General features: G+C 41.5%; 2 protein-coding genes across 3 annotated transcripts; one reads left to right on the top strand and one right to left on the bottom strand.

Moving 5' to 3' along the window:
• The first annotated feature begins 295 nt into the window (after positions 1-295).
• pop7 (POP7 homolog, ribonuclease P/MRP subunit) lies at positions 296-2,522 on the top strand. Its single transcript, XM_063900750.1, has 2 exons — positions 296-459; positions 1,540-2,522. Exon 2 carries the CDS (start codon positions 1,584-1,586, stop codon positions 2,037-2,039), a length of 456 nt encoding a protein of 151 aa, XP_063756820.1. The 5' UTR covers positions 296-459; positions 1,540-1,583; the 3' UTR covers positions 2,040-2,522.
• A 192-nt stretch (positions 2,523-2,714) lies between these two features.
• Positions 2,715-8,898, bottom strand: epoa (erythropoietin a). Of its 2 annotated transcripts, none has more exons than XM_063900748.1 (5): positions 8,787-8,898; positions 5,557-5,687; positions 5,342-5,428; positions 5,022-5,186; positions 2,715-4,183 (listed from the first exon to the last, which is right to left on the bottom strand). In XM_063900748.1, the coding sequence occupies exons 1-5, from the start codon at positions 8,896-8,898 to the stop codon at positions 4,031-4,033; spliced, it is 648 nt and encodes a 215-aa protein (XP_063756818.1). In that variant the 3' UTR covers positions 2,715-4,030. The 2 variants fall into 2 exon arrangements, with proteins under 2 accessions (XP_063756818.1, XP_063756819.1); XM_063900749.1 differs by lacking the exon at positions 8,787-8,898 and adding an exon at positions 8,350-8,736.
• Between the last annotated feature and the right edge of the window lie 3,961 nt (positions 8,899-12,859).

Raw genomic sequence — 12,859 nt, 5'->3', positions numbered from 1 at the left:
CAAGTGTGGGAACTGTGGAGTGAAAGAAAAGGTTGAACATATCATATTTCACTGTGTCATGTATGCAGTAGAAAGAGAAAGGTTACATGATAAAGCTCAAGAGGCGGGGAGGGAGTGGGGTTTAATGGGGATACTGGGAACAGAGGGAGAGGGGGTAAGAGTCACCAGGAAGGCTCTCTTTACTTTTTCTAATGCCACAAGGCTGGTGAGTAGAATTTAAGAAAGGGTAAATGACATGATGTTACACACTCTTGTACAATAGGTGGCGGTATGCACTTTAAAATTGGTTGCGATCCGCCATTAAACTCAAAGAAGAAGAAGTACTTCCGGGATACACAGAAAACTGATTAGCTTATTGTTACTTTTGCTAATGCGTATCGTGCTGATACAGAAATGCACGTTTCTCAGACTCGAGCGATGAGTTAATGCACGTTTTCTGACTTTAATTTTCTTGTGAAGGTAAGAGCGCTCTTTTAATAGATGAACCACTGAAAGCATTGACGCTTCACCGTAAATAATCGTATTTATCTAGCTTAGCTCACACACTGCTTTTGGCTCAGCAACGTTAGCCCCGATAGTGACCCCTCTGCATGTTACTCCCAAGACTCGGTGATATTGTTTATGTGGGAGGTTAAAACGTTGGTTTGGTCCTGGCAAACATTAACACACTCCTGAAAGACAGCAGACATGTGTGGGATTCCAAATACACACTTAAAAATACAACCTGCTGCGTTTTAATAAACTAAAAACAATGTTTAGAAGTTCTCCCAAGGTTTGCGGGGGCAACGCTCTGTGCCCTAATGTCACAGCTGTGGCTTTTGTTTGACGTCTTTCTACTGTTGTTTTCTTACTGAAACGTGCCTTTCTTTTTTCTACTTCAGTTGTAAAAGCTTATTTTGTGTTGCAAATTGCCACTTTGTGTTGATTTCCTTAATACTCTATTGCATTAACTGTTGTGTAACGCCACTCATCTGTTTTTATGGTACAGGTTTTATTTAAGTACCATTTATTATATGGATACTGCTGGTTATGCACTCGATTAATCTGATCTACAATATTTGAGATAAAAGGGAAAATCATAGCATTTATAATTAGGGAAAGAAAAAAGTGTTACATTGTGGAAGCTTGAATATGGAAATGTTGTCCTTCCATTCAGGACTACTTACACTTTAAAAGTAATTATCTCTGAAGAGTTATTCAAGATCTATGACGTAGAGATAGAACTATTAGTCAATTGATGGTAAATGAATCAGCATCTACCCTCTTTTTCCTAGTTTATTAATTGTGAGGACCTGTTGCTTTTCTTTGTCTTGTGGGATATTGCCGTAACTATCTTCACATTTTTACAGTTTGTCAGATGTTGTACATATGCCATAGGGCTTTGGGAAAGATTATTTACTTGCATTTCGTATACCAATGATTATTTAAAAAATAATACCAGATGAGAATTCCAATACTTGTAAGTTGCAGCCATAATAAGCTACTGCTTTGTTTGCTCAAAAATATATTGACTAGATTTCATCACATTTATTTTCCCAGCTTCCTCCTTAGGCCCCTGCTGCTGCCTACGCACACTGAGAAACATGACCGATCAACGAACCCCAGGAATGTCCACTGTCCCCCAGACAGCCCCGGTGCTCACTGACTCCACATCTCTGGCAGTAGAGATGGATCCAGTGGAGTACACCCTGAGGAAGCGCCTCCCCCGGAAGCTCCCAAAGAGACGTAACGACGTTTACGTCAACATGAAGACTGATTTCCGGGCTCAGCTGGCACGCTGTCAGAAGCTGCTAGAAGGTGGGGGTCACAGGGAGATCTGTGTCCATGGCCTGGGCTTGGCCATCAACAGAGCCATCAACATCGCCCTTCAGCTGCAGGCCAGCAGCCAGGGGGTGCTGCAGCTGGCAGCCAACACTTCCACGGTGGAGCTGGTGGACGACCTGGAGCCTGAAGATCCAGATGAGGCCAGCGAGCCCATGACACGTACACGCAACAACTCAGCCATTCATATCAAGGTTTTCTACCCTGACCCTCAGTAACCAGAGTAAGAGGTGTGTTAAGCAGCGTTCTCCATGCGACTTTAAGTCCTATTTGTTCCCTCATCAACCAGTAGAGAGATATAACACTGTTGTCTGTGTGGAGATATTTGAGGACAACAGAATGGAGCAGACATCAGTTGGTTCACTGTGACACGATGCTCCGATTGGGAAAAATGTAGTTGATTAAGCTCTTGATGTCAATTGCAAGTTGTTGTTTTTTATTAACTTTGCATGTATTGAGGCGACAATGGTGACTCAATTTAATTTAATACTTGTAGATATATCTGTGCCAAATGTAAAACGTACAAGTGTCTTTAATTTCAAGGTCCTATTAAGGGTCTACAAAAGTGTTTACAGTTCCATGTCTTTATGTTTTAAATGTATAAACACTGAGAAATCCTGAGTTTAAAGTAGGTGTTGCAATACATGTCCACTAGATGTCAGTATATGTCAATCTATTAAAGGTCATGTTATTGAACTGCTGCTGGTGTCCATGTTCAGAATGAATAGGTGAAGGACAGTTTTCAGTAAGACCATGTGTTTGATTTCTATTGGCTAAATGTTTTCTTTAACGCTCTTTTGTTCAGGATTAAACGAATGCCAGTCATTGAAAAACAATAGTCAACTCCGCTGACCTGAAGATAAAGATAATGAATGAAATGGACAGACTTCCTCTTGTTGTGTTTCCATCTATCCTTTCTTTATCGGAGAATAATATTTTGTATTTAAATAGGGGACAAATCAACACAAAAACAACAGGAAAGAAAACATGTACAAACATCTTGCACTTTGAACAACAAGATTTAAAAATACGGAAGAAAACAAGGAAGAACACTTTGATGTTCTGAAAGAGATGAACAACTTTATGGAAGTTCCCAGAGCTAACTAATTGCCGGCATGTTGTTTGTTGACGAATAAGAAACGGCGAAAAAAACAGTTAACGTCAGATTCTGGAAAACTATTTGCAATTGCAGACTCACAGGATGTTACTTGTAAAAGCCAAACAACATTTTTCCGGGCAGTCCGGCTATCAGTGTGTGGAGACTGACTGAGTGTTGGTTAGGCAGCAACAAAAACACAGATAGCGACAAAACAGCTTCACAGTTCTCCCTCCAGCCACCTTCTCACTGACCTCTGGCTGCCTTCGACAACTCTAACTGAACCTTTGCTACAACTCTTCAGTCCTTTGTTCTGTGGAAAGGTACGTGCAATGTGAATCTAAGGGCTCGTTTTGTACATCACTTTTATAAAAACGAAGACAGCAGCGTGCTATTGCAAATCAACAAACAGCTTTGCAATATTGTACAGTGTTACACTAGAGGACATGGCAATACTACAATCTTTAAGATCAGGCACTAAAAACCACAAGATAAAAAGTAGAAAAATCTGTATAAATAGTAATCGCTCAAGTTTAACATGTGTATAAAAATATTCATTGCAAACAGATCCACACGGAGGAACTAATGTGAGGCATAGTTGAAACATGTTTGGGGTTTGGGGCGGGGGCCTCGTTCATTTTGGCCTTTTTGCAGTGATGGAAATGGATGCTCTTTTGTAACCTCAGTCCGCCAATTTCCAATATTTACTCCAAACTTAACTGTAAAAAAGTGAGTGTAGGGGTAAAACACACAGGGAACATGCACACTAGGTACAGATTGAATCTGTTTCCACACACACACACACACACACACACACATAAAAGTACATCCACACACAAAGTGCAAGATAGTGCCAGTAGAACAGCTTGGAGCAGTGCTTCCCAAAGGCCTCATTTTGGTCAGTGTGTGCTTCACAATGTCACTGTTTCACATCTCCTGTCCATCCAAAGCCTTGCTGGGACTGTCCTCTCCTTCCAGCTTCGTCCCCGTGTGTGAGGACGGCTGCATCTTTCTTTCATTCCACTCTTGGTTCCAGCAGCCAGCGTTGCGGGTCAACAGTGTCAAGTCCCTCCTCTTGCCTTCGTAAACACCAATGAGCCTCGCCTGGAGAGATCAGCTGACGTCTTGCTGGCAGGCCTGTGCATCCATGAGAAGAAGGCGCACCTTGCCACGCAGGAAGTTGACGTGAACTTGAAGCAAATCTGTTGCCGAGGACACCCTCCATGTTCCTTCAAGCCCTGCTGCACTTGCTGGTGGGGTATACTCCTAAAAGATGACACGGAAACATGATGCTCTTGATCTTAATTTGGAAAATGTTTCACTCTTTCAGCTAAATATCAGAAGCTTGTGCTAAAACATACACGAGTACGTCGATTACTTTAGCTTGTCAAGTTTAAACCTCAAACAAAACAACTGTCATTCGCACTGGTCTTGTCATGGTTATTTTTGGGGGGGAATATTTGTCTTGTTTTTCCAAGTAACAAGAACTCTGTTGGCTTTCCCTGATGAGGACACTTTTATTTTAGTGACTTGAGCCCAGACACAGGATGCCCATTCAGTTTTATTTTGTCTACCCAATAAGGCCTTTGCTTGGATTTGAATCATTCCAAAGGCTGCGTTGCCACAACATGATCAATCTAAGAATGAGCTTATACAGCCGCTTCGCTGCCTATGGCATTTTCGTTGAAGGCCTATGGTTTGATTCTAGAGAATGTCCCATGACATGCCTCAGTTTCTCTATTAACAAAGAAAACATCATTTCCATATTCCAAGAAACTACTGGAGCTCACGAACGATCACTAAATAGAACAATGAATCACATTGGATTTAATAACCGAGGCTTCTTACATTTAATGAGTTTAATTTAAAAACGTCCTATTTAAGAGTTTGCTTTATGACTACATCAAATGGAACAACTATAAGAGGACCTATGTGCACACTGAGGCAACTGAAAAAGAATCCAGCATCTTTTGTCAATACACCTGCAGAGTTAGCTGCATTCAGAAGCAACAGAGTTAAAAAGGTGATGCAGAGATCCAACCCTTTTTTAAATCACATTTCGACCCTTCACTTTAGTAACAGGTTGCATCCTGCTGAGACTCACCTGGATGTTGAGGCTGCGTAGCACAGCATTGATGCTGAGCAGGTTTCTGATGGAGTTGTCTAAGTGACTGTGCAGAGCTGTGTTGGTGACTGAGATCCTTAGCAACCCGAGGGCCTGTTGTAAGAGCCATAAACCAGACTGCACCTCATGGGCTTTCTCTAATCCCTTGCAAAAATGAGAAAGACGAAAGAGTTTAAGAGTCTATGTAAGCAGTATGAGCGTAAGAGGATTTTTGTGATCAAATGACATCCGATTTCTAGGAATTAGTTTTATAGCTGTTTGCTGTTTTGAACTTTCAACTGTTTTCAGTGGTTACTTACATTTTTCTTCTCCCAGACATCAAAGTCGACTCTGGTTTGGGGAACAGAGACAGACTCTGACAGGCTACATCCTTCTCTGCATGACTTCTAAGGAAACAAGAAAGTGATAATATTATGGTACTTTTATCCAAAGTTGCAGAAGCACTCCCAGGCTGCAACATCTCTGCAGCAATCTTCATTTTATATCTCAGTGCATGCATACGTTTTCCTCTCACCATAGCGACTTCTGCGTCTCGTGCTTCTTTGGTGAAATGGTCCAGGACTCTCAGGTCACAGATTGGCCTCAGCGGGGACGGTAGGCCTGGCCGGGTCCACTCCAACACTATTAACAGCAAGGTGAGCAGTCCTGCCATAACACACACACACACACACACACACACACACACACACACACACACACACACACACACACACACACAAATACAGTCACTTAAAAGTTGCTGAACATCAGGACATAATGAAAAGCTAAAAGGGCACCTTTTATTCTTTTACATAGATGGTTTTCTCTTTAATTTGTTATCGAGAAAAGTCACATCTCGTGTTTTTAAACTCCATTGTTGTATGCACAAGTCATAAGACTGCCGGGTGGTTTTCACCCAGAAGTTGAGAAAAAAAAGTCAAAAATCACAAACAAAAGCTCAAGACTCCAAACGTTAAAAGAGATCTTAATAGTTCTAAAATGGAGATTTTTCTTCAGGAAATGAGTGCCAAACTACCTATTATACTGAAGCGCCAGCAGCGGATTTGTACTAACATAAAAAAAGATGCATGGGTCGCTCGGCACTCACTGTGTAACTAACTTTATTCACCCTGTGACAAGTGACAGCCATAATTTAAGGACGTTCCTGCATTAGCATTATACCTGTAATATAAACCTGTGAGCACTCTGGGTCTCTTTCAGTACAGTAGAACGAGGGGGAAAAAAGCCAAAAACCAAATCAAATGAATTCTTGTATAGCCCTTATTTAGAACAGGCCGGTTTCGTAATCAAATTTCTCACATACAGAGAGAGTGCTGAACTCTGAACTCTAAGGAGAGACTTGGCAGTGAGAGTGTTTCTTCTGTTGTGGGTCATGTGGGCAACCAGCCTGGTTCCTGTGTTCTGCATGCTGAATGCACTCTTTGACAGTAGCCTGGATGTATGACGCAGAATGATGATAAAAATACAGATGATCTTCCCAGAGACAGATCGGGTATAGACCATATTTCCCAGAAGTTCACAGACTCACAAATAACTAGCACCAATTTTGGCAAAAGGGGTTCAACTGAGTTTTGTGACCTCTGAGGGATCATCAGAACTGACAGAGGATATTTATAACATTAGTGGTAGTACATTTGTTGCGGTTCTTTAAGAGATTAATAGTGTAATCAGCATAACCTTCATGGCCACTGTTCGATCAGTCTGTCTCTAAAACTGCACATCTGTAAACTGTGAGTATATAGGTGGTGTTTCACAGTGTCCCACAAGTTCACAAGCTACTCATAAGTAACGCAGCATCCATATTTCCCTGAGCAAGCATTTTGAATCCCTGCAGACTTGTAGAGATTATTAAACGTTTATCACATGCACATACAAAGTGTTTTAAAGAGATTACTGATTGGGACTGTTTACAAAGCAAGAGGAATACATCCCCAGCAACTTTAAAACTTTAACTAAGTCTGTGTGACTCAGTTTGAGGATTGGGGATTAGCGCTGACCCCCGCCATTGCATACGTGAGTATTCATCAATCTAAACAGTGAACACACACCCACATGCGCTCCCTCTCTGCATTCTGGGGGAGTTTACAGTCTAGGACTGTGGCCAAACTAGAAGTAATCACCTTTTTCTCCTATCATCAGCTGACAAAACCATGTTGCTATTTAAAATTGGCAGCAGTAGTCAAGTGGCACTGCTGTGGATAGTGGCAAGCTTCACTCTGGGTTTGTGTCAGTTGTTTTAGAAAGATGACACATTCTATTTTAACTAATTCAAGTCAAACATGTGCAGAGGCATAGTTCAGCAATTGAATCCAACTGGATGTGGCACTGATGGTTAAATGCCTGATAGCTGATTAGTAATTCTATTTAAAGTGCATCTCAGGTATGGAATGGTTGCCTTTGAATGCTTTGCACGCTCTTTTCTATTTTTAATGTTTCTTCCCTATGACAAAGTGCAGAGGTGTAAATAAGTAGATATCAGATGACACGTGTGACATTACTTCCTGACCAGCTCCTCTGGATCTCTTATGGCTGTCAGCCTCTGATAACCTTTCGCCCTTTTTCTCTGACAGAAAATATGTGAAGACCGAGCCAAAAACTGCATATTCAGCTTTCACATTCAGTGCCCTTGACTTTGCCGTCTGCTGTGTCATGCTAGAGAATGATGACTGGTGTATTTTCCCAGTGAACAAGATAGTAAAAGAAACAGCTAATCATTACTCAGCTACTCCTCAGGAGACCATTGTATCTAAAGTGGCAACATGAAATAATACATCTTAAGTGGGAATCAAACCCATAACTCTAGCAGATTGAGTGCCTTGCTCAACTCTGGCTTCCTCAGAAGCTTTTAATAATCGTTTTGAGACTAGAGGATAGTGCCTGTTCCTCCCTTTATGCAGATTATTTTATGTCCATCACCTGACAGTATTAGGCTTCACTTGGAAGTGATTTCTTATAGCTTAAGGGATTTATTGCTGGTTTGGCAATATAGCATAATGTAAAGCAGTTTGCCAGAAAGTGGCATTACACAATCTATCCACATGAACTGTGGTGATTGAAAAGCACCCTGAAGCAGACAGAAATAGGACTCACAAAATCAATCACAGGACAACCTTGAGGAAAACAGGCTTTCGAAGAAACCCAGCCCTCTGGAGGTTTTAAATAGTCTCAGGATTCAGTATTAACTCAAACACACATACATAATAGCCGCATATATCAATAACGTCATAACAAGTTCTAAAATGCTTGAACATATTTCTAATGCAGAACAATGCACACAAAGTCACTATAATATTTCATGCGCTCTTACCTCTACCTGTTTTCTGCAACATTCGCAAACAGGTGCCGCATTTTTTAAAAACATCGTGTGTTTAAATATATATGCAGAAGCTTAAGCTCAAGTTAAAGGCACCAGGCAAATCCAGTAAGTCATACAACCAAGTGCGCGGGTCCCAGCGCTAGTCCGACTGACATGTAGGTCCGAGCCAAAAATATGTGCGCTGCCTTTGAGAGCAGTCACCTAACACACTTTGCATCACTGTCGTGCTCTGGCAAAATCTTTTATTTGCCTCCCCTAAGGATAAAGCGATAACGTGAGTGCAAATAAGGACGAGGACGCGCCTTTTTACGCACCAAGGTGAGCGATAAAACATCAACCCGTGAATGTACTATGGCTCTGCGTAAAGCGTAAAAATAAACTACTAAAGCCAGTGTGCGGAGGTAGAAAAAAACATGTCAATAACTCACTGGGAAACTCCATAGCGGTATCCGCATAGCCCCTCACAGGGTCCTCGCGGTTTGGCCCATAAGTCCGTCTATTGCCCACTAATTGGAAACGAAGCTCTTTTGTGGATCTCATGCACTTATCCGGTAGGTGTTTCTTAAAACTGATCCTGTTTGATTTTTTTTATTAATGACTTTGAAAATAAGTTGCATTGTTTCTATGACAATCTAAACTACCTCCTCCCTTAAGGCAAAACTGTTTTCTTTCATTGTCATACAAATAATAGGCAATCCCAGTTTATAAAACGTTTGGACTAATAAGTAAATACTGTCTCAAGAAAGACGCGGAGACTTCCCATCCATTGTTCCGATGATATTCAGAAACAGTGACCTGGTGTATTTTCAAAAACACTGATTGTGTCAATGTTGAAATTATACATCATATGAGTTCTTTAGTTCTGATTGCCAAAAGAACTACGCTTTTAAATATAGAAAGGCTGTCTCTCATGCACATTCAGTGGACAAAGGATGCCATAGAAATCAAGGTTTGACATCAACATTTTGATAATCTGAAATTAGAATTTGTGATGTGTAATGTAGGCTTCACTAATTGGAGCTGATCAGTAGCACGTATATTATCTGTAGCACCCCCCCCCCCCCCCCCCCTCCCTTTCCCACAGTGGCACATGTCACTGTTTCCAGTTTGTGATCAAACTCTCCACCTCCAGGGTCGTTCTAGGAATAAAGGCATATATAGATTAGCTGATTGCAAGTGTTCTTATAAAGTAGAATATGTAGATGTATGCTGGAATGAAAGCAATGGAAATGTATGTTTAACTACTACTGTTTAACGCATAGAGAGGTGTGTTGCAACTAAGGATGCGTAAAGAAATAAGTGATTGCAAGCGGGGTTATACAGAATTAGGAACTCTTTGAAACATTTTCCAATCTTGACCTGTCTTATCATAATGTGAGGTAGACAAATTCAGTGTGTGACCTCATGCCTGGGGAGGCAGGGGATTGGGCAATAGTGAACTGTGCTTGATTGCTTGATTGCCTGCACCTTGTATTGAGCTTGCATGGAGCTCCAGCAGCAGGGACTCACACAGTTAGAGCAGGTTTGTGTGAGAAGATCTTTGTGTCCATTAACAAAGCATAAATCAGTTTTACTTATAAGAGTTCCTACTTACTTCTGCATAGGATTATTGTGGTTAAAAGCAACATAGTGTAACTATTTTAGCTTCAAACTGATTCGCACTGTCCAATCGGACATAGTAGTCCAGTGAAGCAGCTAAACCCACAATGTGCCACATTTAGAAAGTGATGGTGTACCCATAAGAACCCTTTGGATATGTCTTCTCTATTACAACTTCATCATAAAAAGCATTGGTGCTGCTGGAACAAAGCATAGAGGGAATGGGAGGGAACCTCATGACCTTGCCAAGTGTCGCCCTTCCACAGTGCAGAGCCGAATTGGACCAGGGGAATGAAGATGAGCCCCTTTATGCCCCTGGCTCGAGGGCTCCCAGCACCCTCACACCAATGTTCTGACCCAGCATTACATTTAATGTGAATTACACACCTCTAGACTGCATCTTTTAGGGTTGTGTTGCTATTGCAGTGACAAAAAGAATAGCAATGACTAATCTGTGCCATGTGCATGCTGTTTTAAGAAGTGGTGCAGCATGGATGTTTGAGTTAATCCATGGCAACATTCTGAGGATATTTGGTCATGCAATGAAGCCAATAGACCCATGAGACATATAGGTGTCAGGATGTTAATTAATGCCATTGATAAGCCTGGTGGAAGTTTTGATATGCTGTTCTACAAATGTAAAAGATATGTCTGATGTAAATGTGACATATCCAATTAGGACTGGTTATCAGTTCAATGCGGATGTGATGTCATACGGCTATTCTATTTTCTGCACTTAAAGCAGGCGTGTTTATGTGCAATGTCCTCACCCTGACCATTCACAGCCTCTTCGGAGCCAGAGTAAAGGAAATAAATTGACATTTCCTAGAAGTTCCCTATGTGTGTCACAAAGGAGGTGGGTGGGGTCTTACAGGGGCCACATGAGGCTTTCCATTCAACAGGAAATATGTTTGCATATGCATTATCAGGAGCTAACATGCACTAGTCTAGTGACCAACAAATTCTAGGAAACACTGATAAAAGTTAGGAAGCTCACACGCTCCCATGTTTATTATTTCCCCCATGCAAGGTGCATGTATGGCATGCGCACATGCATGTGTACACATGGTCACACTTATGTATAATGGGGAGAGTAAAGTATAAATATGATGGAACAAAAAATGTTGTTTTCTGAATAGTATATTGTGTCTGATGTCAGTATGAACGGTATGGCTTGTAAGAATTGATTCGCTGGATTATTTATGTTACATCGCAAAGAAGACTGAAGAAAAAAGCTCCATTAATATTTCTGGATTTGTACTTTTGTTTTTAACATTATGCCAAAAATATGATGCCCTATGAGGAGGATTAATACCCATCTGATACTAATAGTTTTTTGGGGGTATTTAAACACGTCTGACATATTCTACTACTTTTTTTACATCTTTCCCCTTCTGATATGAGTCAGCTTTAATACTACATGGTCACCACTGTGATAAACTGAGGACAATGTTGACAAGTTATTGCACTGTTTGCTCAAAGGGTTGTTTGCTTATGTCTGAGCCAACAGGGGAGAGGAGAGCAAAACTAGGTACGTGCTGTGAGCCATGCTCCGTGGTCAGGACAGGGGATTGGGGTGGGGGTGAGGGATGTGTGTGAATGCGGGGGCAGGGGAATCCAGTCACACTGACTCCTTGTGTGGAATGGGACACAGTTAAAAAGCACGATTTAAAAGAGACGGGATAATGACTGACTGCCAGAGGTAACGCAAACAACCTAAAGAGGGCAGGGGGGGGACTTTAATGTACAATTTAAAAGTGCACAGCTGTTACATCAGAATGTGTTGTGGTGTGTGTGTTACTTACTTTCTCATCCAGGTTTTGGGCTCCCCGCCAGCTGGATCTACTCCTCTGGCGCGACACAAGACAGGAAGCTGACATAAAAGAATGGGGGGGGGGGGGGGGGGGGGGGACTGTCTGTGAGGGACACAGGAGCCAAGACAGGAGTCAGGACGGTAGACACTGACGAGGTTGGAAGTTATTGTTTCAGCTTTCAGGCTTCCACGGTGACAAGAATCTTATCCCTCAATCGAACACATTGTGATTCCATGGTGATGGCCACAAGTGTGGAGAACAATCCCGGACAGGAACCTCATCACTGGAGTTTCTCCCCAATCAAATGCTGTCATTTGGCCGATGAGTAAAGCATTGAACCCCCTATATACTCCATTGGGGTTACTTAGGGGCCAGAAACTGCTGCTTAACAAAAACACAACAGGTGTCTTTGAAGTGACATTGCTATCTACCGCTTAAAACGAATAAATCAAAAGGAATTTCCAACTCTGGTCCTCAAAGTACATGTTTTCTGCTCAACAGATATGTTATTATATTAATCTGGTATGCTGTTTAAATAACTCCCTTTTTAACTTTCCTAAAATTGGAAACCACTGCTGGATAACTTTCTTTTCTTAATTCTTATTTCTTGGTACTCCTCCCATTGCCTGTACATGAAATCCTTAGCAAGTCCCCTGACTCCAACAGCATCACTTCTTTTCTAACCATGCCCTAATCCTTTTTTCACCTTTGTCACCTATGTCTCCAGATATTTCCTCCTGCTGCCCTGTGAGCATTTCTTGCTGTAAGGAGTGGTAGTATTTGTAGCCTAGCTGCACCTAGCTTCACACCATGCGTCACCCAATGAGCCTCTCATCACTTGTCTCTTCCCCTAACACCCTTCCTTTGGTTGTGCGGTGTACTGTTTCCCTGAGTTGCTTTCTTTGACTGCCTGATACTGCTTAAAACTACTCATTTAACGTTGAATATCAATTTTCGTTTTGTCGCATTATACATATTTACAACGAAGAGTATCCCCTCAGATGTGGAGCATTAGTTTAAACGTTCTCTTACTTTTAGTTAGGTTATTCACTTAATATCATTTAATAGAACTGTTTTAAGTGGTAATC

This window comes from Eleginops maclovinus, chromosome 14 (genome assembly GCF_036324505.1).
Source record: "Eleginops maclovinus isolate JMC-PN-2008 ecotype Puerto Natales chromosome 14, JC_Emac_rtc_rv5, whole genome shotgun sequence".
NCBI lineage: Eukaryota > Metazoa > Chordata > Actinopteri > Perciformes > Eleginopidae > Eleginops > Eleginops maclovinus.
This window is presented reverse-complemented; position numbering and strand designations above follow the sequence as displayed.